Source organism: Fundulus heteroclitus, chromosome 5 (assembly GCF_011125445.2).
Source record: "Fundulus heteroclitus isolate FHET01 chromosome 5, MU-UCD_Fhet_4.1, whole genome shotgun sequence".
NCBI lineage: Eukaryota > Metazoa > Chordata > Actinopteri > Cyprinodontiformes > Fundulidae > Fundulus > Fundulus heteroclitus.
In genome coordinates, this window is record NC_046365.1 from 10288598 (window position 1) to 10315583 (window position 26986).

Sequence of the window (26986 nt, forward strand, 5' to 3'; positions counted from 1 at the left end):
AGTTGGGCACCACCTGGAACCCTACAAAAATGAAGAGGGTTTAGAAAATTCATGGATCATTCACTTTGGCCCATTACATCATGGCAATCCAGTGTATGGGTTCTTCTGTTCAAGTTCAACTTTGTTAATATTACTGTTAAATTACATTTGTCACTTGAACACTTTTTTATGAAAACCTAACCCAGCACATGCAAATCCAAAAACCAAGCCCTGTTGTGTTAAATCAACAGAGGCCTGGATCAGTCAATATTGTTACCAACGATCCAGTTCCCAAAATAAACCACAAGGGTTTGTATTTTAACCCAGCAGTTTTCTCAGTGTGGAGAGGAGTGGCAGCCATCCAGCGCACGGAGCAGAGGAGACTGTGCCTTTAAGTGCCTCAGCGTGAGCTCCATCAGGAGAGAGTCGGAGTAGAGGAGGACACCGCTGCGTCCGTGCGCTCCTCTCTGTGGATGGACCTGCTCTGTGTCCTTGTGCCTGTGGACGGAATCTGCTGTTTGCCAGCCCGGGATGGTCATTTGTGCGCTTGAAACGCATGGAGTAGATTAAAAAAGACGCGTAAACTGCCTAATAATGATGTGCCCTTGGGTTGTTTTTGCCTCGTATTTGATATTGCTCCCCCTTGCAGGTAAGAAAAACACTTTTGCTGTTGTTTGGGTACAGTAGGGTGTATTATCTCTTTACATCTACAGACTTTGTGCCCAATTAATGTGCAAGTTATCAATGCTGCGTATTTATCCAAACCTTCCCGCTCCCAAATCAAAGTCAAGTGTTCTGCTTTCTAACACTGTCTATTTATCAGACATTGTGCTGTCCATTATCAAACTGTGATACCCTTTGGCGTTATTTTCTTTTTTTTTTCTTTTTGTAGTTGTTTGTTTTTCATAGCTTCCTCTCCATTTATCTCACAGATGTGGTTTACATAGGCAACAGTTCCCACATTGTTCCGGGAGAGACTGTTACTCAACCCACCCCAGACCCCCCCGGCTCAGGTCATTTGTTATATGGCTCATATGCATAAAGAGATCGTTTGGTTTGTTGTGCGCAAAGGACGCGTTTGCGTAAAAGCCTTTCCTAAAGGGCAACAGGTGTGTGTCCGTGCGTGACTTGTTTGAAACAACCATTAATTATTTAGGCTGCTCCCTCTGAAATGACGGGGATTAGGTTGTGTGACCAGAACAAAAAAAAAAAAAAGGCGCACACCACGCTCCACCGGCAGATCAGCTCCGGGATAATTCGTCGTCTAAACCAGTGAACAAGTCATTTCGTTCATATTTATCACGGCTTTCGATTCTTTTGGTTTTGTTGTTCTTGATTATTTGTAAAAGTAATGGAAATAGAAACAGGAAATGAAATCTCACGTGTACGCTACGTGCAATTTCTGATGCATGAATTATGAATCTCTGAGTCAAGATTTTTTTTTAAAATGTGTTGTTACTCTTCTTAGGGCATGAAAAAAACAAATATGAACTTTTTTTTTTTTTTTTTAGTTAGATTTCAGGTTTGTCTTGCTTCATGTGCTTCAGCACTCAACATAGAACAGTATGAACTTAACTGAAGAATAATTTAATCTGAGTTTGATCATAAATCCATGACCACATATTCCATTGGGGGCTTTGAAAAGTACTTGAACATGCTTTCATATACGCTCTAACATTCTATAGCCTTTCTGTTAATCCAAACCAAGAGAACAATCCTTATCAAACAACTCCAAGAGAACAATCTTCATCAAACAACTCCTCTTCTAACTTCTCTCCTAACTAATTTTCCTAACTCCTAGGCTACATGAAAATTGGCAAAGCATCCAGGGCACAGTGCCACATGGCACTGCCTGTAGATGTATTTGGTCCTCCTTGTGCATGCAGCATCATGGCATCTGTTTGCATTCTTGACTTGGGTGAGCTAGGGCCAACTACATGACTCATGTTAAAAAATATAGTCAGCAATGCATTGATGTCCACTGTGTTGGACACATGGTTAATCGCAATTTCCTACTTACGTGAAATAAGATTTTCCAAACTAAGTTAATAATATTGTTACCTAGATACTCCTGCATGTCAGCATATTTTTTTTTACCTCTAGGATTCTCCTCGAATAGAAGGATTGAGAGGATATTCCAGGAGTGGTCATTGAGTGTGTCTGTTTGCCGGCCATTTTGGACTCCGATGACATTAACTTGTAGTTACAACAACTTGCCACTGAATTAACCTCAGTGGAGGGGAGCAGTAGAGAGCAATCTAAGGACTGATATGCAATACCAACATAGAAACCACTGCATTTAGGACAGCTGTCCTCTGTGGTGACCGCTATGCACCAGAGGGTTAATCATTTGAAAACTTTGTTACATCTCTTATATGGTGGTGAAATTTACCCGGAATCCCTTGGGGTTGCTGGCTATCCCCCCACCCCTCCCCTTTCTTGGTTTCATACCTTTGCAGTTTTGGCTGTCTTTGAAGAAAATTATATAATTTTTTTAATGTAGATTAAAAAAAAAACTCAAAGTGCAGCAGAAAGACCATAAAAACAACTACGTTTGTTTGACGGGTACGAAATGGAGCCATTTGTCAAGGGAGGTGGAAAGCATTTGGTTGCTGGTTGTTCCTTAACGGTTTCACCCGTTTCGTCTGGTAGTTTTTTTTTTTGCCATTTGCCACAGGACATATAGCCTGGAGGCTGGTCATTCCGCTGCTGTTTGGTACCTTTGCAGCTTTGGTAGTATTTCCAGTCAGAAGTAGGATCATCTGCGACAACGTGGATCCTGTTTGAGTGCTGGCCCTTTCGTACCTATGCTGTGGGTTGTTTCGTGCCTGAAATGGTGCCCTCTACTGATAATTTATTACTCACCACTCTAAGACGCAAGGCTGATGTGACTCCAGTTAATGTTATCTACCAGAATGGGGGGGGGTCAATTTGAATCATTTTGGTAGGGTTCTAATCTGTCAACTCGCCCAATCTGGGTAAATAGAAATAGAGTGCAATACAAAGATTTCTGATAGTAAATTGCATAAGACAAACTGTATCTGAAATTTGAATGTGTATCCATTTACCTTTGAAATTCCTGAAAAATATTTAGATGTGAAGAAAATCAACTTATAAACCATGGGTGAGTAGATGGGTATGAAATTGTTTCTTTGCGGGTAAATTAAGTATGGCACAAGAAAATGCCAATGTGAGGTTACGAAAGTGGAAATTTGACCAACACCCTATCTGTGGTATTTTTTTCCATCCTTTTTTATTTTGCCAAAATAAACATGTTGACTCACAGAAAAGCTTCAGGTTTCTACACGAAACCTTTAGCCTAAACGGCATGTTTCTCCAAACAGGCCGATCAGCCGGGAGACATGCGCCCACTGCCAGCGTAAACACAGATAGTCTATTGATGTTTTGGAGGGAGAGCATCCAGATGCTCCTTCAGAGCTCCACTCCAGCCCTGAGGCATCACAGTCACATGAAAATCTTGCTCTTGAAATGCTGCTTATCATGTGAAAAATCTCTGGCTGATGGGGGCTTAACTGAAACTAAAAATGTTGGTTTAGGCTGTATTCATCTTTAAGGGATGGATCACAGAGGCTTAATGCATGATTACTCAGCGGTAGGTCTGCTCATAAATATTGATTGTTCAGTTGAGCTGTGGTGGTTAAAAAGCAGCCTGTCCTAAAGGGGCATTGTGCCAGAGATAACATCCTATTTATCTATCACATCATTGCCCCTCAATTGGGTTTGGTTTTGTTCCACCCTGGTCAGTCCATGAATCATTTAGTTTGTGAAATGGAAGAAAAACTGCAATAAAATTTGATGTCTTCCAAGCAGAAATACCAGCACTGATTCCTTTACAACTTCTCAAATCTGTCTCATTAGTACACCAGAACTTTCTTTATTGCATCTTTATTGTGAACAAATAAAAAGTCAATTAACACAATGTGTTGTAAACATATTCAAACCACTTAAACTTTTTTAACATTTCACAGTTTATAACCGTAGTCTAACATGAAGTGGCAGGTGGAAGTTACCTCAATATAAATGCAGCTGTTTTGTAAAGCCCTCTGAGGTTTTTTGAGGACATTAGTGAACAAACAGAATCACGAAGACCAAGGAACCCAGCAGACAGTTGAGACGATAACGTGGTGTACACGTTTAACGCAGTTACAGTGCCCCCCTTTGACTTTTTACCTATTTTGATACATTCCAACCTACAATTTTTTAAATGTTTCTTGTACCATGGAATGGATCTGCACAAAATGCTCCAAGTTAGTAAAGTGAAATGAGAAAAATAGGATACAACAAATGTTTTTTAGAAAAGGTTAAAAAGTCCTGGTGCTGCTAATTACCTCTAAAAGTGACAGAATTAGTGAAGTCCACCTGTGTGCTATCTAAATGTCAGATCACCTGTCAGTATAAACACGCCTTTCCTGAAAGACTGCAGAGGCTGCAGCACCACTAAACAAGAGGCATCGCACCATGAAGACCAAGGAGCTCTCTAAACAATCAGGGGCAAAGTTATTGAGAAGTACAAGTCAGGGTGGGGTTGTAAAAAAATCAAAATCTTTGATGTTCCCCCAGAGAACCATTAAATCTAGTATCTTCAAATGGGAAGCACATGGTACCACAACAAACCTGCCAAGAGACGGCCGCCCACCAGAACTCACAGGTCGGGCCAGGAGGGCATTAATCAAAGAGAACCCTGAAGATGCTGCATAGCTCTACAGCAGAGAGCTCTGCAGCTCTGTGGTCCTGTCCACAAGACCACAATAAGCCGTACGCTCTATGGAGCTGGGCTTTATGGAAGAGTGGCCAGGAAAAAAAAGCCCCGGGGATGCTTATCAGCAGCAGGGACAACTGGAAAACTGGTCAGAGTCGAGGGAAAGATCGATAGTACTAAATACCGGGGTGGTGTTGAGCAGAACCTGTCAGAGGCTGGGGTGGAGGTTCACCTTCCAGTAGGACAATGACCTGAGCAGACTGCTAAAGCAGCACTCAAGTGGTTTAAGGGGAAACATTTAAATGTGTTGGAATGGCCTAGTCAAAGTGCAGACTTTGAGGGGTAGTGTGGGTATGCTCTAAGCATGCTCAAAGTCAAGGTCCAAACTGAAATCTAATTGAGTCTCTAAAATGTGATCTTCTGGACTTGTAAAAGTTCCAGTTCAGAAATATGTGCTACTTTGTGTTGGTCTTTCAAATAACAACTCAATAAAACGCTTTGAAGCCCGTGCATGACAAATTGTTAATGGTATCAATACCTTTGCAAGGCACTGTCCAATCAACTAAATGACCTGAATCTATTGAGAGGATCTTCCTGATTTGTCCTTAAGCTCATTGATTTCCCTTTTGCCCTCTGTTTCAGCGTGGAGCAAACCTGTCATCTACCCCAGCGAGCCTCACATCGTGGTTCCCAAGAAGGGTCGGCTGGAGCTGCGCTGCCACGACAACACCACGGCGTCCGGTGCCCCGTCCGTGTTGAGGTGGCAGAGGGAGAAGACCCGCAGGCTGGAGGCGAAGCTGGAGGAGGGCCAGTCAGCTTCTCTCAAGATATCCACGGTTCACCCCTACCACATGGGTCTGTACATGTGCGTCAACAACAGCACCTTGGAGCACAGCTCGGTTTACGTTTATGTGAAAGGTAGGCGCCCGAGCCGTGAGCAAATCCCCTTAATCCCTGCTGTACCTCTGTAGCGGTAGTATCTCATCTAACGAATTCCCCCAGACCCTCAGAATGCTTTCCAGCCCATCATGGTGACCAGCATACTGGTGCGGGCGGGTGAGGACTGCGTCATCCCGTGTCTTGTGACCGACCCCGAGGTCACCAACCTGACGTTGGAGACCTGTGGCGGGAAGCCGCTGCCCTCAGGCATGGCATACAGTGGCGCCCTGCAGCGAGGCATCGTCATCAGGAATGCCAGGAAGGAATTTGAGGGCTGTTACGTGTGTGCGGGACAGCTCGGCGGAGACAAAGTCACGTCCAGCTCGTACACCGTGGATGTTCAACCCGGTGAGTGAAAAACGGGAAGCGGGAGAGGGAGGCGTAACATGTGGTTCGCGTTGCCTGAAGGCCTTCGCATTAGTATTCCAACTGGCATAGCTTCACTAGACTTGTCCCATGGGTGTCGATGAAGTTAGAGAGGAGAGAAAGGAACAGACTGAGTGCTCTGTGTACGGGATGTGTGGAAAGGAAGCCATGTTTGCAGAAAGCAAGATTTACAGTGTATTTCCCAGGCAAAGGGAATTTGCTTTTCAGCTCAGAGAGGCACCCTTCACTAGCTGTTATCGGATCACTTTTTATTTTCAAGAGCCGAAGCTTTTCCCTTCTATGCATGGGCTGACGGCAGCATCACAGCTACTCTAAACAGTCCTGCGGGGCTTATAAACTCGAAAAAAAAAACAACAATAATTGATATTGAAATGGGAAAAACATTGATGAAATGAAATATGCTGTCATAAAACCTTCAGTTTTGTGTTGTCAAGTAGGATGAGGGGGAGATGGATGTTTTGGCGGGGACTGTTGCATCGCCCCACCAAATTAACTGCAAGTGTCCCACTGCTGGTAGATCATATTAATTGGGGTCCAATAAGCTTGAAGGATATTATCTCTGTGGAGTATCCCTGTATGGGCAGATGTTTGATCTGACAAAGACCCAAGTGGGATTGAAGCATTGTCACTAAATGCTGGAAAGTTGTGCTGTGTGCGCTTCTGTCTACCCATTGGCAGTTTTCTTGCATTACAGCGTTTTGCTTGCGGACCAGAAAGCTAAATCTTGGTCCCATCTGACCCGAGCGCTCATTCCCCCTGTCTGCGTTGTCCCCAACGGCTCTGGACAAACTGCAAATCGGACTACTTTGGATCATAAACACCACATTTATGGTGTTTGGACAACAATTGTCCTTTCAATACATTCTCCCAACTGATCTGTGGATCTCTGCAGGTACCGTGGACCTTTTTTGTCTGTTTCGCTGTTTGAAGCCACGTCTGTTATATATTTCTCGGTAGCTTTGCAAGTTGTGTGATACTCTCGTTTTTAGTGCTCTGTCAGATGTTTTAGACCCTAACCCCATTTTAAACCTCTCTACCACTTTACCCCTGGCTCGTCTGCAGTGTTCCTCGCTCTTCACGGTGCTGTTTGTCCAATAATGTTGTCCAGCAACCACTGATGCTTTCACAGAACAGCCAGATTCATCATCATATTGGCTAAACAAGATTAAATCCTTAAGAAAGCCAACATATACACACAAGATCAATTCTGATACATGGATTAAAAAAATGTGTCAGATGCTGGATCATCAAGTGAAGTTCATGGTAATGCATAAAAAGCACAGTTAAGTTTGAGTGGAACTATAGAGACACAAGCGTCTCTAAAATCAACTTTAAAAGCTGTAAGACTTTGGTAATCAGTCCAAAGACAAAAGCCGAGGCCTATTGTCCTCCCGTCCTCGGCACTGCATCAACACTTGCTCTCCTCCCAGAGGACCGTGTCGACGTGGAGACAGGGAGGAGGGTTGGGGGAGGCGTCACGATAGTGTCCTTAAGACTGATGGGGAGGAGGGGAGGAGACGTGTGGGAAGGAGGAGCCGAGGGATTTGAACAAAGCTGTGTAACAGAGTGTGAAGATTGTGTTTGGGTTAAACAGAATTGCTGCCGTACGAGCAGAAAAAAAAAGAAGAAGAAGAAGAAGAAAAAAAAAACAGGATCTGAGCTCCGCAGGCAGTTGATTGTGGAAATAAATCATGTCATTTATGGCCGTACAAGCGTCTGCAGACTCACACACACTGAGCTTTTTGTGTGCTGTCATGTGAGCACAAACCGCTGGTCACACGCCCTCTGCGGATTGTTTTTCTTGGGTGTGTGAACATGATTTTCACTCATCACGCTTTCAATGTGGGCTATTTGTGTTAGCGGTGTTGCTAAAGCTCCCTGATAGAGATATTGCAATAAAATGCAAACATTATGTACAAAAGGTAACTCAAAAAGCCTCAGTGATCATGTAATTGGTATAATAAGGCTACATCTGTAGAGCTGCGATCCCAGTTTGCTGATGTGTTTGACCTCATTAAATATACAGCTAAGAGGATGTTGCTTTTGTGTCCCATGTCCCAGTGCCGGACCTGCACCCAACGATCAGCCTGTCCCAGAAGGACACGGTCATCTTGAAGACAGGAGAGCGATTCGAGCTTTACTGCAGCTCCACCAACGTCAACTCAAACCTCAAGCTTAACTGGGACTTCCCTTCAGCAGCGGTAAGATTAATGGTGAATATTTATTTTGAGAAGGCTGGTTGTTTCTCTGCTTCAGGTTAAATGGTTTTTATGGAATATTACTATATGTGGATGCGCAAATACCCAGAGGTTTAACTGTGTGGAAACCAAACGGGTAACATGAAAGCAACCCATGCACCTCAATGCCTTGCTAGATCAAACTGCAGTACAGCTAGCCACCACAGGATGTTAGAAGAGGTTAGTTGATTTTGAAATGTTGCAACTAATTAGGTATTGTAGTGAGTGTGTACAGCAGTTTTCAGTGTTTATGTTTAGAATATTGAGTTTATATCAGTGAAAGATGACCGCGATCATCTTTTTTTTATATTAATATTTGGCAGGTATAGGGAGGGTTGTTGATAAATGACAATGTAACTCAGTTTAGTGTTTGTTGCACCGAAAAACATTTAAGCTGGTTTATAATTGGGTTGAACGGCTACTGACACAGGTGGCGGGGAAAATTTGCTGTTTTGATGTCTTAGGGAAAAAAAATTAAAAACCAAAGTCAAAGAAGAACAGAAGCTAATGCAGAGCAAACTCAAACAGTTAAAAAAATGTTTGGAAAAAAACAACTAACTCAGACAGAAAGAGCAGGATTTGATTCAATTGGAAGTTTTATTTTGCACCATAAAGAGATCAGATTTATTAAGGGCCAGAACATAAACCATTTATCTGCAAACAAGTCTCACGTGTTGCTCTTTTTTCTGGTATTTCAAACATCTCCTAGAGCAGTAAGCTAGTAATGTTACTTTTATAAAAGCAGACCAAGCATTTAAACTAAACTCAAGCTCAGTTTGTGTTGCAGAGATTCCATGTAGTGACATGATTTAGTGGTCATATTTAATGTTAATAAGTATTTTTATTTCTTTTTTACTTTGAAAATATAAAACAAGTGAAAAGTACTCTGTGAGTGTGGGCGGGGGGCTCACAAAAGATAGAGGTATAACACTCAGATGTAACTACTGCAGGCGCAGGGAAGCACCAAGATGGCTGCCGAGATTAGGAGCAAGCTTGTTTTGCCGGGATTTTATGCATCTTTTTTTATAAAACCAAAATCAAACTAAAAAACATACTTTATACAGGTTTATTTTTATTACTATAACAAGCAACCACATCTATATTTGCTTTAAAAAGTAATGCAACTAATTATCAACTCAACCTCTGATTGGTGGAGTCAGAGGGTTAGAAAGTTTACGATTTCTTAACTGTCACACATGAGGTTTTGTTGCATTACAAACAGATTTGCATGATGTGGCATGTTTGACGCTAATTATCCACAGAGTCCAGAAGAGAACCGGAACTCACGCATCCTTCCGAGCTCCCGAGGCTATCTGCGCTCATCCACGCTCCTCATCGAGACCGTCAAACCATCCGATTCTGGAATATACCGCTGCCGCGCCGAGAATGAAAAAGGACACAGCGATGCAGCAGTGCAGCTGGACGTACGTGGTAAGTCCTACAGCTGGTTAGCTGCTTTACAGAGGTGACCTGCATGTGCATGGGCAAAGCCTACATCTCCATCTCAAATGCACCATCATCAGTGGTGGTTCTAGACCAAATTTAGCAGGGGGGCCAGGGTGGGGCCAGTGTTTTTTCACAGGGGCACAAAACAAAAGATTGGGGGGGGGAGGGGGGGAATAAACAGGTCAACCTTTCATAGTTTAATTTATTAAGTAAGTCAAAGAGCCAATTGTGGCTTTGGAACTGCAGGTGGCAGACCCATGATCTTATCTCAATACAGCGGGGGCTTAACGTGAAACAGCTTAATTTTTTAATTATTGTTATTTTTGTATATTTGTTATTTTATTATTTTGTTATTTTATTATTGGGTAAAATCATAAATGTAAAAAATACAACTGATCCAAATGACCAGTCAGTCACGGTATCTTTGTCAGCATTTATCATCCTAAGAAATTTAATATCATGTTTTCAGTACAGGGGCCATAAGAGGGGCGAGGACCAGTTCTACAGGGGCACTGGCCCCTGTTGGCCCCTGTCTAGAACCGCCCCTGACCATCATCATGTTTACAGGAACAGATCCTGTGGAGCACAACCTGTGAGGGGGATCCACAGATCCCAAAGTAACATAATTTATTTGCATATTATGCAAATCTACAGTTGGTGCCTCGGGGAAACGTCCTTTACTACTCAAACTACGTCACAACTGTACACTGTGATTATTTGTTCAAGATATGACTCAGCCAAAGGAAGGATGACTCAGAAGTGCTGCCAAATGATTTCAAACGGTCTTTGTGCAAGCAGCACGGTCCCAACAAAGCAACGTCTCTCTGTTCTTCAGATCAGGGGTTCATTACAGTCTTAGGAAGTCCGGGTCTGGTCCAAGCCGACGTCAAAGAAGGGGAGAGCCTGACGCTCAGTGTGGAATTTGACGCCTATCCCGCACCGCGCTCCATGTCCTGGTCCTACAACGGCAAGCACGTCCTCAACACCACAGAACACGTCATCACCGTCCACCGGCGTAAATATAGGTGCGCCACATTCAGGGCCCAACTGCGCTTCCAGGGCAAATCTGCCTGCCGTGGGGCAAACGCTTAAGTCTGTTCATTTCTCCAGGTTCGTCAGCCAGCTGAGACTGGTGAGGGTTCTCGGCTCCGAGGGCGGGGTCTACACATTCTCGGCCAGTCACGGAGACGCGTCCGTTGACCATTTATTTCACGTCTACGTTAACAGTAAGTAGCCCACTCGTTTATTAGATGCATAATGAGACCAGAGTGTTAACCTGACCCAGAATTAATGTTGTCGTCACAAATACAAAAGAGAGCAAAGTTCCCTCAACCGATGAGTGGATCAGACAGAAACTAAAGGAGAAGGGCTGAGGGGGAATACTTTGACAGCTCCCAGAATAAACTCAGACAGACACCAGTGAACTAAGAAGTGGTGGTCTCTCATTTACCTCCAAACGGTAACATGGATGTGGGAATGACCCCAAACCAAAATTAACTGCATTCCAGTCACAGACCAGAAACCCAGTGGGATGCTGACCGCTCTGCTTAGTGACAGGCTGAATACTATTAGCAACACAAACTACTTCTTTCCCTTTTTATTTATTTTAACACAAAACAAATATGCTGGCTTACAAAGGTGGATCAGTACTGCCTGCATGAAAGTCTTTATTGAGGTACGGGGCATCAAATGCACAGGAAAACAGCAGCCATAATGGTTTTTGGTGAAAGGTTCAGGAAAGTGTCCTGTATGTATTTTTCAACTTGGAACATGAAATCTCAACTTCAGAGAAAAAAACCTGAATCCTCTAATCAAACATGCAATGCCAAGGATAAGTAGCAGGGATGGTGACAGAATTTCTGGGAAACAAAAGGCAGCAAACTGATAAAGTCCGAATCCTCCATTACTATTTTCCAAACATGGTGCTACGTGGATACCTTAGTGTTTACTGTGATTCTATGTCTTTTTTCTACTGTAAGGTAAGCCTGTTATCATTGCCCAGGAGGGGCCAGTCGATGGTCAGGTCCGCTGCATCGCCGCTGGTTATCCAGTACCTAAAATTAGCTGGTACTTCTGTGAGCTGCCCCGCACAAGGTATGTAAACTGTATATTGAATGTTTTTATATCGCTTTGTTTGCCTGTTTTAGATAGTTTAGCTGATGTGGCCGCCAGAAAGACAATCTGGCACAATTCTTTGTCACATTTTGCCTTGTTGGTTCACAGCCATCTGTCTCCTCGTCTCTTTCCTATGTGGGATTATTACAGCTTCTCAAATGCTTGGTGAGGCGGGGGTCTAACAATCATATACAACAGAAAGGTTAGCGGATCTGCAGAAACTGATTATCTGCAGTAATAATTGTCCGCGTAAAGCAGTTAAAACGTCATAAAACCGCTGTGATGGTAAAGAGTTAATGGGTGGCTGTTTTCCTGCCGTCGTTAAGGCAGAACACACATCCAGAAATAATCATCTGAAGATGTTTTAAATGTGCTTTTTGGTGTTACTACCCTCTTAAATAGTAATCTTACACGGATCACTTGGAGTAAAATCAAAAAATAGCTCATTTTCACTTCTGCAGTTATCTATCTAAAAGAAGAAAATGCTCAAGGAGGCTGAACGAGATGGTTAACAGCTTTTTAGGCCCACAGAACACACAAAAATAGCCAGAACCTGCACACATGCCTAACATGATGCCAAAAAGTACTTTAATCATAGTAATATATATATATATATATATATATATATATATATATATATATATATATATATATATCGCTAGCAAGACCAGTTGCCTTTTTTCTAGCTATTTTTAACAAATTGATACTATCAGTTCCGACATCCAGCAAACACAAAGGATGTGAACGTTTTGTCTATTTGTCTTCTTACTACCACAAGCTTCATTGTATTTTACTGGGATTTTATATGATAAACCAGCACAAAGTAGTGCATAATTGTAAGGCGGAAGGAAAGTAAATGTATTACAAATGAGAATCTGAAAAATCTGCCATGCATTTGTATTTGCCTCCATTTACTCTAATGGCCTTAAATGACATCAAGGGCAACCAGCTGAATTCAGAAGTCATCTAAGTGATAAACAAAACCCACGTGTGTTTAAATGAATCTCAGGATAAATCTAGCTTCTCTGGTCTCAGATGTTTGTTAGAGAACGTTTTGGAGCAAAGACCATCGTGAAGACCAAAGAACACAGCAGACGGGTCGGGGAGGAAGTTGTGGAGACATTTAGAGCAGGGTTAGGTTTTATAGGTTATAAAACAATATCCAACGTTTTGCAAATCTGAAGACGGACTCGGAACGTGGCTGTCCACCTAATCTCACATGCCCCGCAACGAGAGTATTCATCTGAGAAGTAGATAAGAGAGCCACGGAAAGTTTTTGGGGAGCTGCAGAGATCCACAGCGCAGATAGGAAAATCTGCTGACAGGGCAACTATTGGCTGTGCACCCTACAAATCTGGCATTTACAGAAGAGTGGCAAGAAGAAAGGTGTTGGTTTGCTACAAGACATGTAGGGGACACAGCAAGCACGAGGAAGAAGATGCTCTGGTCACATGGGGCTAAAGATGAATTGTTTGATGACATCATCACGCTGTGGGGATAAAGTGACGGGACAATTGGTGGAAAGGCATGACAATTGATGATTAAAGATAATTTCTAATCAGTCTGAGCTATTTCATAAAGGATGGGTGAAAAAAGTTTAGTTTCATAAAGTGTAAAGCGATGATTGAAGCTAAAGTTGTTTTATAAAGCATAGACTCAAAGGGGCTGAATACAAATTCACAGCACACTTCCTATTTTTAGATATTTACTGTAACCTTTTTATTTGTGTCATCTTCGAGTTTAGAAAACCTGCTAACGCGGGTCAAATGTCGATTAAAACGTAGATCGATAAAGAATTCTGTATCTCATCAGGTGCTCCCACCTGCCCAATGCCACCCAGTGGGAGACCCCGGAGGTTGCCACCTTGTCGCAGTCGGCCTTCGGCAGGAGTGAGGTGGAGAGCCGGCTGAACGTCAGCAGTGAGCACGCTCAGTACCACACTCTGGAATGTGTGGCTTCAACGGAGGGAGAGGAAGCCTACACTCTGTTCTCCATCAGCGGTAACACATTTCCCACCTCAAATACAATCCGTACCCGCGCAGGGTCGATACAGTTAGACGGGGGGCGGGGAGGAGGGGGGGGGGGGGTATGTCTACATCACACAAACAGCAACCCATTGACCCTGGCTCTGCAGGGGCCAGGTGTGTGGTTACTGGGTACGGATTGAACGAGATTACTGCGTGCTGACTATGCAGGCTGGGATTATGTGGCGTCGATTTACTAATCCCTGTCACACAAACACCACTGCTGCAGCTGTCTGCCGTTACGGGGGGGGGGGGCGGAAGAGGAAGTTCAGGCTCCGTCTGTGTGTGTGTGTGTGTGTGTGTGTGTGTGTGTGTGTGTGTACTGACACCTTTGTAGGAACAAGTTAGAAGCCTTTGTACTAATCAGTCATTTGAACACGCTTTAGCTGAGGGTAAAGGGGCATCTGGTGAACGACGCAGATACTGTAGATGTTTTCAACTGCCATTCTGTTCATCCATGTGATTTCTAATTTCATCTCGTGTGGGTGTGTTACTTTCACAGAACGCATTGTCCCCCATAAACTCTTCACACCTCTTCTAACTGGCATGGTGGCCACTGGTGTCTTCCTCAGCCTCATTCTAGTGGTGCTTTTCTATAAGTATATGCAGGTGAGATCACACGTACGTATGCGGTGCACCCTTCTTCCAAATCAAAGGTTTCACTTTCTCTCGTCAGCGTTAAAAGCTCGGCAAATACAATCTTGATGAGCAAAAATATGTCCACATAACACCGTGTGGTGTAAAAGTGAAGTTAAACTACACAGGCAGTGTGTAGAGCTGCTAAGTTTGGTCTCTTCTGCTTCTCCCTAGATAGGAATAAAGTAGGATGCTGCTTATTACATGTAATGACAAAGTAAACATGATCTGCCAAAGGTTTGGGCAATTTTCTGATTTTGCATATTCAAGAAAGTTGCCAATGTAGTATTATGCTAAAAAAAAAAAAAAATTTTTTGCCATATATATATATATATATATATATATATATATATATATATATATATATATATATATGTGTGTGTATATATATATATATATGTATATATATATATATATGTATATATATATATGTGTATCCATCTATAATATATCAGTGGACTTACTATTACTATCTATATATACTCTATTAATATCTATCTCTCTATTATCTCTCTATCTCTCTACGATCGATCTATATATGTATACTTATCAGTCGCTCTCTGATCATCTCTATGGCAACAACTTATTCTTTTTTTTTTACTCTCTCTCTATACTTTCTTCTCTCTCTCTCTCTCTCTACTCTCTCTATATCTCTCTCTCTCTCTTCTCTCGCTCTCTTCTCTCTATCTCATTCTCGCTCTCTCTCTATATGTGTGTATACTATATCCAAAGCATGGGAGTGGAAGAGTCATGGTCAGGGTCACATGACCTTGGCACCTTGAGGTCATTGGTCCAAAAAGGACCTCCTCTGTTTGAATAGGCATCCTAGTGTTAAATGTGAAGTCATGGGTCCAGGTGTTAAAGTTTAGTTTTTTTCTATTTTACAAATCGACAAAGATTGTAAACTCTGGTAGCAAATCTTTATGGCTTGAAGAAAATCCAAATTAGCTGAATGTTTGTCATGCTACTGCCGTAACTACTGTACCATAGCATGCCAGCTTTATTCATCAACAGCTTCAAAAGAAACTACAGCTCACAAAGTGCTGTACATGAATAAAACACATGTAGGAAATTGAAATGTAAGGTATCAAAAAAAGAGTTGGCATCTCAAAAGCAACCAAAGGCTATGGGCCAATCATGATTCTAAATTTCCCTTAGAGGTGAGCGTGTGTATGCGAGTGTTTGTCCAGGCCATACCAGACACAGCATCGGTCCTTCTTCCAGAAACGTTCAGGTCACAAATGGTCGGCCCTAAGTCAGAAAGTGCAATGGTTTCTGGAATGGTTTTGTCTTTGTGTCGGTCCAGTAATGGACCAGTGACCTGTCCAGGCCGTACCCTCCCTCTGGCTCAAACACAGCTGCACCCAGAACAGGATCAAGAGGTTATAGATAACGAGTTACTCCGTAGACGCGTCACTGAGCAACGTACAAACTCACGTCTTTTTGCTCATCCGATTGAGTATGTTTGTCTAATTTTAACACCTGGTGAGAAAATAATTACTCTCATTAAAGCCTAGTATGTAAAACCTTTAGAGCTGAAGAAGGATGTGCTTGCTTTTCACCTTGACTGTACCCAGCCTATTATAACTGCAACTGTAACCCCACGATCAGCGGCCGTAAATCTCACACCTGCGACATTAATCCTGTTCAAACCCACAAATCACTTTATAGACACCCTTGTTTAATTAACTCCATTGAGCCGCTCTGATACACAGTTTCCATCGTAGAAAAGCAAATGGCTTGAATAGCTGCTGGCAAAGAGTCTGGTCTCATTGACTAATAAGGTCTGCCTCCATGCTGTGCAGAGGGCGCGTTAAAGTCAGAGGCATCTGTCTTTCTGTGCGTGGTGACAAAGTTTTGCGCAGCAGAGGAAAAGCATGTTATTTCAATCAGCATGAATGTGTGCTAATGAATTTGAACGGAGCCAATCAGCCGTTTGGAGTGCATACGCGGTGCAGTTAAAGGATTTCCTGACACCCCGATGACGCCTCGAGCCATTATTCACCTCCACGAGCACGCTGCTTTTACCGCGTGCGGATGACTCAGGCTCCTTCAGCCCCAGCGTGCGCCTCTGCAGCAGGTGGAGTCTAGACATAAGCCATCACATAAAGAGCATTGATCAGTGGGTATTTTGAGAAAAGAGCGATGAAAGTAGCACAAATGTATGTGTGATATCCATAAAACTACTTAGGATGAGCGATGCTGGGAAGTGAGTCCGACAACGGTGATAAGGGGATGTCGTTTTTTTCTCCGTGTAAGTCTCTTTCTCCGAACTGCCGCAGAAACCAAAGTTCCAGATTCAGTGGAAGGTCATCGAGAGCATCAATGGAAACAACTACATCTACATTGACCCCCTCCAGCTGCCGTATGACCTGAAATGGGAGTTTCCCCGGCAGAAGCTTCGCTTTGGTATGACTGCATCCTTTATTGTGGGGCCGTTTTTATACGGTTGTGCCATTGTTTAGAGGAATAGGTCAGGATTTTTAAAGCGAAGTTGTGTTAAGAGATTGTAAGCAGCTGATAACTCTCTTCATCTCCATATTGAATGAAATTCCACGTTATACAGGTCTACATCTTTAAGAGCAACTGGCGTGCTCCGATGGTGCAGGGGTAGTGAGCATAAAGCATGTCAGTCCTCCACGGTCCTTTGCTGCATGTCTTCCCCCTCTCTCTCTCTCAAACTCCCTTTCCTGTCAGCCTACTTTGTAAAAATGAGACACTAGTGCCACAAAAACCCAGAAAATCCCCAAATATTCAAGCGCATTGGACATGAATCAAAATGCACATCAGCTGCCTCTGGTTGCTGGCGGATGCTCCAAGAAGCAACGACCCATTATGAACCTCATCTTTTCAGCAGTGTCAACAATTCTGATAAAACTGGAGTCCAGTAATCAGTCCTGTCCTGGTACACTTCATGGCAGCATGACCAATGTTTGTTAAAAGCGGGAACTGACACGTTATTTGACCATGACACTCCCCATGTGCATTCCCCTTAAAGCTGATGGCCGTGCTCAGAGGGGCTAAGTCATGAGTGGATTTCTACTGCTCTAAAAGAAATCCAGTCACAGAACAGTCATTACCGTTTATGAAAAAAAAACACGCTATTTGATGAGCTTTTAAACTGTTGGCAAATTTGTCCCGGGGAGTCATTTTCAGGAAAGCGACAGATTATTTACACAGGAAATGGAGGCAGGGAATGGCGCGCCACCAATGATCTTCTTCTGTGAAACATGTTCTGAGAATGGAACCTGTAAAGTTTCTCCTGGCAATGAAACTGGTAGATTGAAAACTAAGGCAGGGTAAAACTAACCTGACTCTCGCCAGATGTATGTCGCTCCGCCTAGCTTCACTCACATCCATCTGGGACCTCTCCCATAGAGAGTGATTTCTCCAACCAATTTTATTGTCTGGCCAATCAGGACGCAGGGCTGGAGTTTCATAGATGTGACGTAGTGGTGATGCGACCATGACGTGAGACTGTTTTGATAGCAATGGTGGCTCGCATCGAGGAAGCAAGTGTTAACATTGATGCTGCTATTTCTTCTGTGTTGTCCAATCTACCTAATATTGTTTCATTAAAAGAACATCAGAGAACGCCTCTGAAGGCTTTTGTTGGTGGAAACGATGTTTTCGCCCTTCTCCCGACCGGATTTGGCAAGTTTTGTTTTCCAGGGCGCGCCCGTGGCGGAGCGGTTAGAGCGAACCATGTTAGGAGGCCTTTAGTCCTCGACGCGGTCGGCCCGGGATCGACTCCGACCCGCAGCGCTTTGCCGCCTGTCTTCCCCCTCTTCCTGTCGGCTCACTGTCAATAAAACGTGTGCAACTAGAACCGCAAACACATAAAAAAAAAGTTTTGTTTTTTCCTGCGTCGCTCTCATCAGCGTCACGGGTTAGCTTCGGTGTGAGTGGTTGAAATAGCACGTTGATAAAGATGACAGACAAGTGGCTTATCCAATCATATGCAAGGAGTTTTGATAAGGCCCAGCCTTCAATAAAGGCAATTCCTATGGAAAGGTCCCAGGTGGATGTGAGTGGAGCTAGGCGGAGCGAAATACATCTGGCGGAGTCAGGTTAGGGTAAAACCAGTATAATATTATGTTTTTTACACCATTTTACATGTATTTTAGTTACTTTAACTGGAACGGCTTTCCGTTCTGCAGAGGATGGAGCACTGCCTCCTTCCCCCATTTCCCTTGCGAATACTCATACATGACTACAAAGTTCATAAAACTGTGTTTTCTTAAACCGCTGTGACCTTTTTGAGACTAAAGTTATATAAAGACAGCTGAGGTTTGCTTTGGTCTTGGCTCCTCCCGAACTACATGTTAGCATTTGCCTCCAGGACCAACTAATCTGGATTTATGCTAAAGGGAGATGCAAAGAATGACCCACTGCAAGTAGCATATCGACAGCTTGTAAATATATATATATATATATATAACAATGTGTGTATATCTGGAGCATGTAACAAAAGTAATTTCCCTTTGGGATTATTAAAGTATGTCTGATTCTGATTCTGATTCTGCTTGTAATAACAGAACCTTAGTTCAGAAATCTTGAAATTAAAATGCTGTTGCTGTTTTGTTCTTAAAGGTAAGACCCTGGGCTCCGGGGCTTTTGGAAAGGTGGTGAGGGCCACTGCGTATGGACTTTGCTCTGCGGATACTGTCACAACCGTTGCTGTTAAGATGCTGAAACGTAAGTCTGTCGCTTTGCCCTTTGTGGTGAGCCTTCATGACACATGCAACATGGAACAGAAAAATAGAGGGTGCCTCTCCTTACGTCCTCCCAGCTAACGCACACGCCACGGAGAAGGAGGCGCTGATGTCTGAGCTGAAGGTTCTTAGCTATCTCGGAAACCACGTGAACATCGTCAACCTGCTGGGAGCCTGCACTGTCGGAGGTAAGAGAAGACGCTGTAATCCAAGCAGGACGTGTGGGAGACTTTTACTGAAACGTCTCTCAGCGTTTAAAAAATTTGGGCTCAATCATCCTGTTTCAAAAGCTCTAGTTTTAGTTACGTTTCTGTCAGAATCTTTGAGTCCAAACAATATGGTCACACATTTTATATTGAAAGAATTGTCAGTGTGATAAATAAAAATGATACATTTTGACGATGAAACATGTAAAATTTGAATAAATAACTAAAATAAACTGACATCAGACATTGTGGTAGACCAATAGGGCCTCAACTCACCAGCCACCCAAGTCAAAAGTCTTGATCAAAAAGTCTTTAGATTGTCTTTCAAATTTGATTTCATACAAATAAGAGTTCAAATGCCAATTTGTCCGGTGAAGAGAAAGAAATCAAAGCTTGGAGACGTAATGCACCGGTGCCCAATCTTGTTACGCAGGAGCAGTCAGAGAACCCGATATTCCAACTGGACACGGCGTTTACGCTTTAAAAGGTTTATCGATAAGGAGGGAACAGAGGCAAGAAAGCCTCAGCAGGAGAATGCTGAGGAGCCAGGCGTTGACGAGCCGCCTGCTCAGCAGCAGCAGGTTGATGGGCAGGTTGGCAAAGTCTGTAATCGGCTCCATGGGACGAGCTTGGGTCATGCACAGGAGGACAGAGACAGGCGGACAGATCCGTAAGATAGGGCATCAAGAGAATGTGACAGAGACAAAGCACGCAAGCAGTATAATTACAGAGAGGAGTGAGTACTGGGAGCAGGAACAGGTGAGTTTAATTAATGAATGTGAATCCCATTAAGTAGGAAGTTCAGGGACAGAATGAACTAAAAGGAGGAGACGTCTTAATACAAAAAAAAAAAACAAAGATGAGCGGAAACGATTTTAAAAATGTGCTTGAATAAAAGTAGAAAAAGGAAACTACATTAAGGAAACACAGTGAAGAATCAACATACACAAACACACATCTCAAACAAATCATAGTCTAATGGTCCATGATAGGTTGTAACGTTTTTCTATTAGGACTAAAGTTATCTGGCCCTGAAAGTGAATGATGTTCGGTCTTTAATGATAGTCGGTGTTGTTCGGGAGATTGTCTTTAATGATTAGAAACATTCTCTATCTGGTTTTCTGCTCGACCGCTGACTGCTCAATGTCTGTCTTAAATCAGATACCACCCAGCTCCAATAAAAGGACATGATGTAGTTCAGCTTGTCACTAATTTACCATTGATCAATGTCAATTACCTGTGCACCTAGACCTCACTATTGACTGTGATGCAGCATTTTTATGGGTTTCTAACAAAGAGGATGCACGCTATTATTTTTATGCACACATAAAGCACTTGAGGGATGTCTTCAAGGCATGCAAAGATCCTCATTACAAGTTATTATGTGCTGACAGATATTTGCCTTTTAAATACGCTTATTGTTAAAACCTATTGAGTTTATCCCATGTCCTAGCACTTGTCAAACGTAGTCATTAAAATGACTAACGGCAACACAAAGGCAGCTCCATCGTCTTTTGTCTCCTCTTTATTGTTCCCTTAATGTTTTTTTTTTTTTTCTTCTCTTCTCTTTTTTAATCCCTGGATCCTGCCAGGCCCAATTTTGGTGATCACAGAGTACTGTTGCTATGGCGACCTGCTCAACTTCCTTCGAAGAAAACGAGAGTCGTTCCTAAATTCCCAGGTTGGGGACGGTTACTATCGCAACGTGTTGAAGCAGTCGGAGCCGGCAAGGTATTTATGTGTGCACATTTTTCACTTTGATTATAACGCTAATAATGGTTCAGTTTACTGCAGAAGTCTGTATATATATTTATATATGTGTGTGTTTGTGTGTAGCAGGGATGCAACTGGTACAGCAACTGGTACAGGATACATGCCCATGCATCCCTCTGAGAAAGAACGATCCTCTCAGTCAGGTACCTCGTCCACGTTCTTACCCACGATGCAATGGACGTTGACTTTCGGCGTAGCTTCCTGTACTGAGGCTGACCACGAACTCTTCATTGTAGATTACATAGACGAGCTCTCTCTGGATGCAGAAGACCTCCTCAGCTTTTCCTACCAGGTTGCTAAAGGAATGGAGTACATTACCTCTAAGAACGTAAGGCTTTAACACACGCACAGAGGAGACTTTAAAGGCGCTGCGGCCGGCGTGTAAATCATCTCAAAGCTTAAGCGCCGGCGTACGTGCAGAAAGCCTGCTGTCAGCTGATGATGCATTAACACACACGAGCACAGGGTTACTGCTTATTTATTGTTTACACACAGTACTACCAGGCCTGCAAGAAAACTATATTTCCAGGGAGACCTTTAACTGTCTGACAGAAACGATCCATGACATTAAATCTTATAGTACCTGTATACTCCCCCATATGGTTGCTGCGTATACACCACTCTTACTCAGCAGGTCATAACTTAGCTTTTTAAAATCATGCACATTTTTAAAACGCTGGCAACATATAATGCTTCCAAAAGAACATTCATTCCCATTGCCAATATTAAAAAAACCTTTTCAGTAGCACCAAAGCATTTGCCTCATAGTTGCAGCAGAGTAACAACAATAGGCTAATAAACAATGAAAAGTCATGTGTTGGCTTTACTTTTTTTAAGCAGTTCCTAAGAGGAGTTTTAAAATGCTGCTTTTCTAACGTCCTATAGTGGCTACCGGTGCTGCAGCTCAGAAAGCGTCGTCGTGGAAAGAAGGTTTCAACATAAACTATCCTATAACAAGAAATGAACTCAGAGCGAGACCGAAGTTTAAAATGTTTTTGTCTTTGGGATGGTTCTGCTAATTCATTAATTTGGTTCTATATAATTTGCTCCAGCTATGGGCAGAATTAAAACAACAGAGACAACGCTGCTCATCTTTTCAACCAAAAGCCTGAATTGGAAACAAAGAACTTTGGGAATGAGAAAATGATTACTGGTGTTTCTAAGCCAACATGTCTTCTGCAACAGCTGCGAAAGAAAAGAACAATGAACACACGGGGATTACACTGTGCTGACCTTTACTCGACAGGGCTGTGTGGTTTTGCTTCACCATGAAAACCCCAGTTGATGCTCCGACCTTATCAAATGCTGGACATCCATCACTCTACAAGAGAACCGGAGACACAAATCAGATTGGTAAAAACATGATTCTAAAAAAAAGCGATGATCTAGGACATTTCCCTAAGGCTTTGAAAACAGCAATGATCAAACTTGCTTTAAACAACATCTTTTTGCTTGAACAATGAATAAATACAAGTTTATATCTAAACTATAATTTTTTTAAATCAATTTTAGCGATAATTACTGGAAATAATGGGTTTCTTAACAGCGATGCATCAAAACCCATCTTGGCTTTGCAGTATTGTATTTGATCCCAGTAATCATAACATATTAATTGATAGACTGGTAAAGTGGCTTTAACCTTCTGGTAATTAAACTGGTTAATTTCTCCTTGGCAGACTTGGACTACTTTGTGTAATTTGGCTCTATGAATCTGAGCAATTGAAAACCCCACATAGTGCTCCTCAGAGCTCCATCATTGGCTCACTTCTATTCACTAACTACATAGTCTGACTTCTACTGACTATAAAGTAACATATCATGCCTTACATATGCTGATGACACACAGTTTTCATTATTGTGTCACCACATTGTCAATACTCCTTACAGTCACTGATGAAATGTATCAATAATCAGCCAGTGATTGGACATTGTTGAGTGATCAACAGGAGAACCAGCAAGAAACAAAGGAAATGTAATATATTTCCAACTTTTAGTTGACCTCGGACTTTCTTTTTTTTTATTATAGCACTGCCATCTTTCTTTGTAATATCTAGCAGGGTGTTCTGTTCTCTGGGGGGCTTATCTATCCAGAGTTCACAGAATGCTTTAGTTTGATCACGTTTACAAAATTCAACAATAAGCTGCTGTACGTTCCCAGTTTTTTGTTGGGAAAGAATTTTGAACCCAGGTATGTTCTGTAGTGTAGCGTGTCCCTGAAATTCTCACATAAAGACCTGCTGAAGAGTTTAGCAAAGCGCTGAACATCTGTCGGAGCTTTGGTGGCGCTAAATGTTTAAACAGCTACTAAGTTCAAGAGTTCACCTCCTCGTTTAGAGTCACACAGGCGGGGATTGTTTTATCCTCTTTTGAGTGACTTTACGCTTATTGGCCCATGTGGCCTGAAGATCAAACAGGAGTTTATGAAGCATCAGGCCATTCCATATCTTTCACAAATGTTTATTTTTTGATGAACGTGCTTTTCTTCTTTAAAAAAGTTTTTATTTGTGTTTTTAATTTCAGAAACAGCCCTGGACTTACCCGCACACATTGTGTGGACTGATGCGGGAACAGGTTATAAGGTCAATAATCACTTTTCCCTCGTTTCTGCGCGCAGTGCATCCACAGGGATCTCGCAGCCAGAAACGTTCTGCTGACTCATGGCAGGGTGGCGAAGATCTGCGACTTCGGCCTGGCCCGAGACATCACCACCGACGCCAGTTATGTGCTCCGGGGAAATGTGAGTGCGACTTTCATTTGTTCCCGCCCTTCATTTCCCCTTCATCCATCGCTCTTCTCTTCACGGCGTGATTCTGATCGCAGTCTGCGCACCAAGATCCTACAAAACAGACTTCACTGAGACATTTTACATAGGACCAATGCAGTGCTGCCATGTTTGGATCATGTTTGTGCTTAATCATCGATTCACTGAACATCATCAGCTGTATTATTATTATGCTTCGTCATGTAAAAGAACCGCATACATTATTAAAAAGCTGTAGATCATTTGAAGTGCGTCCCTTACGGTAATGTACCCCCTCTCTCCAGGCTCGCCTGCCCGTCAAGTGGATGTCTCCGGAGAGCATTTTCGACTGCGTCTACACCTTTGAGAGCGATGTGTGGTCCTACGGCATCCTGCTCTGGGAGATCTTCTCTCTGGGTAACGTTTTGCTAGCAGAGTTCTGCAAGCGTTTCATAACATCGGAGCCGATATTGTCATCAGTCTGAGCTAGCTGGAGCCCCATTAGCGTCTGCGATGACGCTCCCTGCACAGCAGCATCACTTAGTGGAGTCACTAATGCGATCAATTATTATGACTGTACCCAGCCGCCTTCAAAGAATCTATATTTTTTTTTATTTGGAAGATAACACAGAGCATGCGTCTGTGTGTGTGTGTGTGTGTGTGTGTGTTGGCGTTGCAGGAAATAGCCCGTACCCAGGGATGCAGGTGGGATCGGCCTTTTATAAGATGATTCAAGACGGCCGGAGGATGAGCAGGCCAGAGTTTGCTCCCATTGAGATGTAAGTGTTTTTTTTTTGGGGTTTTTTTGTTTTTTTTTTTGGTGGGGGAGTGTCTCTGAGTAGGATTAATCCTAAAAGTTTGAGGTTGTAATTTTTTCCCTAATCCACAAAGGGTCAAAACTATACATACAGGCTAAAATCTATACATTATTGGTTAATCATCCTTTAGCAGGATGCTGAGAAGTCCTTTTGTAGACCTCTACACGCTTCTGGTCCAATTCTGACTGGATGTTTGGAGGCTGCACAGACTGTTCAAGCATAATCTACACATTTTCAATAAGGCTAAGCTCACTGTCAGCGCACAGAGCTCCCGAGACATGGGTGTTTCTGGAGGAAAACAGATGAGGATGAGGCGACTGCAGCGCAACAGACAGATGCAAGGACATCGTTACATAAAGCTAATGGCTGTAATGTAATTTGAGCAACAGCAGGACAGAAAACGTCTCACTGCTGCAACTCAGCATTTGCATTTCCTGTTTATTGTTGGTCTGTTCCCGATATTATTTACAAGAGTTCTACTTGATCCGACAAAGAGTATACGTTCATCATTTAATGTCACAGAGATACTTTTATAACTCCATTCCCCGCGTGTCCAAGCCAGTCAAAGGCATTTCTACCCTTAAGAAATGTCCCATACATAAAAATAAGAAGAATTCAAAGAAACATTTTGTTAGAAATAAAGAAGTAGCTTATCTGTGATCAAAACAGTTGCTAGTTATAGACGTTGGTCACACTAATAGGTGTTATAATTCAATTAAAAAATACTTTATTTATCCCAGAGGGAAATAAATAAAATCTTGTGTCATTCAGAACAAGATTGTCTTTAAGTATTAAGTGCTGCATGGACACATTCATATACAACTTAGGTGTTGTTAAATAACTTTAGCTGCTTTTTTAAGTAATGTTTTATTAAAGCCAATCATTAACAAGTAGTATGCGTAATACATGACCAATGTTTCTGGCCTCTATTGAAAACTGAATTATTTAGAGTGCATTTTTGTCCATCTTTTAACCAACAGTAATAGATGATTCTACATCTGCAAATTAGATATACAGTGCTTTCAAAATAGCAATGCATTTACCACAGAGAAGTCATCAAAACTTTATTGTGCGCCTATTTGGATTTAGCAGTGAATCTATCACCCACAGTGCCTAGTAAAAGTGTCCCTAACTCTTGAATGTTCTAACATCTTTTCCCACAAACTTCAATGTCTTTTATTTGGATTTTATGTGGCAGACCAACAGAAAGTTGTCTACTTTAGTGAGGACGGTTAAAAATGTAAACTTTACTTGGATACCCTTTAAATACAACACAGTTCAGCCAGTTGCCTTCAGGAACATCACGGCACTGAGCAATCCATCATCCAAAATTGGAAACATTTAGCATAAACCGCAAACCTGTAGAGAACATGGCCGTTTACCTAAACTGACAGGCTGGGCAAGGTTGAACATTAAGCAGAGGAGCAGCCAAGAGGTTAGTGTCTATGGAGGAGCTGCAGAGATACACAGCTCAGGTTGGACAAATCTGATGACAGGACAGCTATTAGGTGTGCACTGCACAAAGGAGAGAGAGAGAGTTTTGATAGAAAGCCCGAAGAAGTCCACCCTTTTACCAACTGGATACTCAAAAGACTCGCAGCTGTAACTGCAGCAAAAGATGGGTCAGTAAAATATGGATTCACAACTATTCGCTGTAACCATTACACTCCCAGGAGCACAAACTAACCCCAGCCTCACCTCGGCAGGTATGACATGATGCTGTCCTGCTGGAACCACGACCCTCTGAAGAGACCTCCCTTCAGGAAACTGGTGGAGAGAACCGAGCTGCTGCTGTCAGAAAACACCAAGAACGTAAGCAGCGAGGACGGAGGATTGATCCCGAAAGGGCTTCGTCTGTCGCACTGAGAGCTGACGTGATTGTTATTCTTTTTGTCTTTTGCATCAAAACCAAAATCTGCGGGGGAAAAAAAAAAAAAAAACAACAACACAGGTGTACCTGACGCTGAGCAACGCTCCAGACGGCGGTGAGCAGCAGAGGACGCCGTCGCGGAGGCTTAGCTCCGCGTGTAGCACCACAGCGCAGACCCAGCCTTTGCTGCAGAGCACAGCCGACGTCTTCCTGGACTACGTCTGACATACACACACCTGTGCATAAAACCCGCTACCACAGCTCATACAGGCCTCTCATTCCTAACGAATACCACACATTCGCTGCGTTCATCTAAACCTACGAACGATAACCCCTGAATTCTGGCAGCCCTGCATCTCAGAAACACACACACACACACAC

General features: G+C 42.7%; 1 protein-coding gene across 3 annotated transcripts; it reads left to right on the plus strand.

Moving 5' to 3' along the window:
* The first annotated feature begins 368 nt into the window (after window positions 1-368).
* On the plus strand, window positions 369-26986 carry kitb (KIT proto-oncogene, receptor tyrosine kinase b). 3 transcript variants are annotated; one of them, XM_012851355.3, is made up of 21 exons: window positions 371-628; window positions 5342-5617; window positions 5702-5986; window positions 8087-8226; window positions 9525-9693; window positions 10544-10733; window positions 10819-10934; window positions 11688-11802; window positions 13636-13823; window positions 14350-14456; window positions 16766-16892; window positions 19077-19181; window positions 19276-19386; window positions 20997-21135; window positions 21244-21320; window positions 21414-21505; window positions 23792-23914; window positions 24223-24334; window positions 24597-24696; window positions 26442-26547; window positions 26687-26986. In XM_012851355.3, exons 1-21 carry the CDS (start codon window positions 574-576, stop codon window positions 26828-26830), a joined length of 2877 nt encoding a protein of 958 aa, XP_012706809.2. In that variant the 5' UTR covers window positions 371-573; the 3' UTR covers window positions 26831-26986. The 3 variants fall into 3 exon arrangements, with proteins under 3 accessions (XP_035992747.1, XP_012706809.2, XP_021165610.2); XM_021309935.2 differs by having other exon boundaries at window positions 372-628; window positions 21241-21320; XM_036136854.1 differs by having other exon boundaries at window positions 369-628; window positions 21244-21505.

Bases quoted from the DNA above. Each gene is read 5' to 3' on its own strand.
- kitb (XM_036136854.1), top strand. From the start codon at position 574: ATGATGTGCCCTTGGGTTGTTTTTGCCTCGTATTTGATATTGCTCCCC. The intron at 10,734-10,818 runs GTGCGCCACATT...TCATTTCTCCAG, and splicing joins GTCCACCGGCGTAAATATAG to GTTCGTCAGCCAGCTGAGAC. The intron at 16,893-19,076 runs GTATGACTGCAT...TTGTTCTTAAAG, and splicing joins CCGGCAGAAGCTTCGCTTTG to GTAAGACCCTGGGCTCCGGG.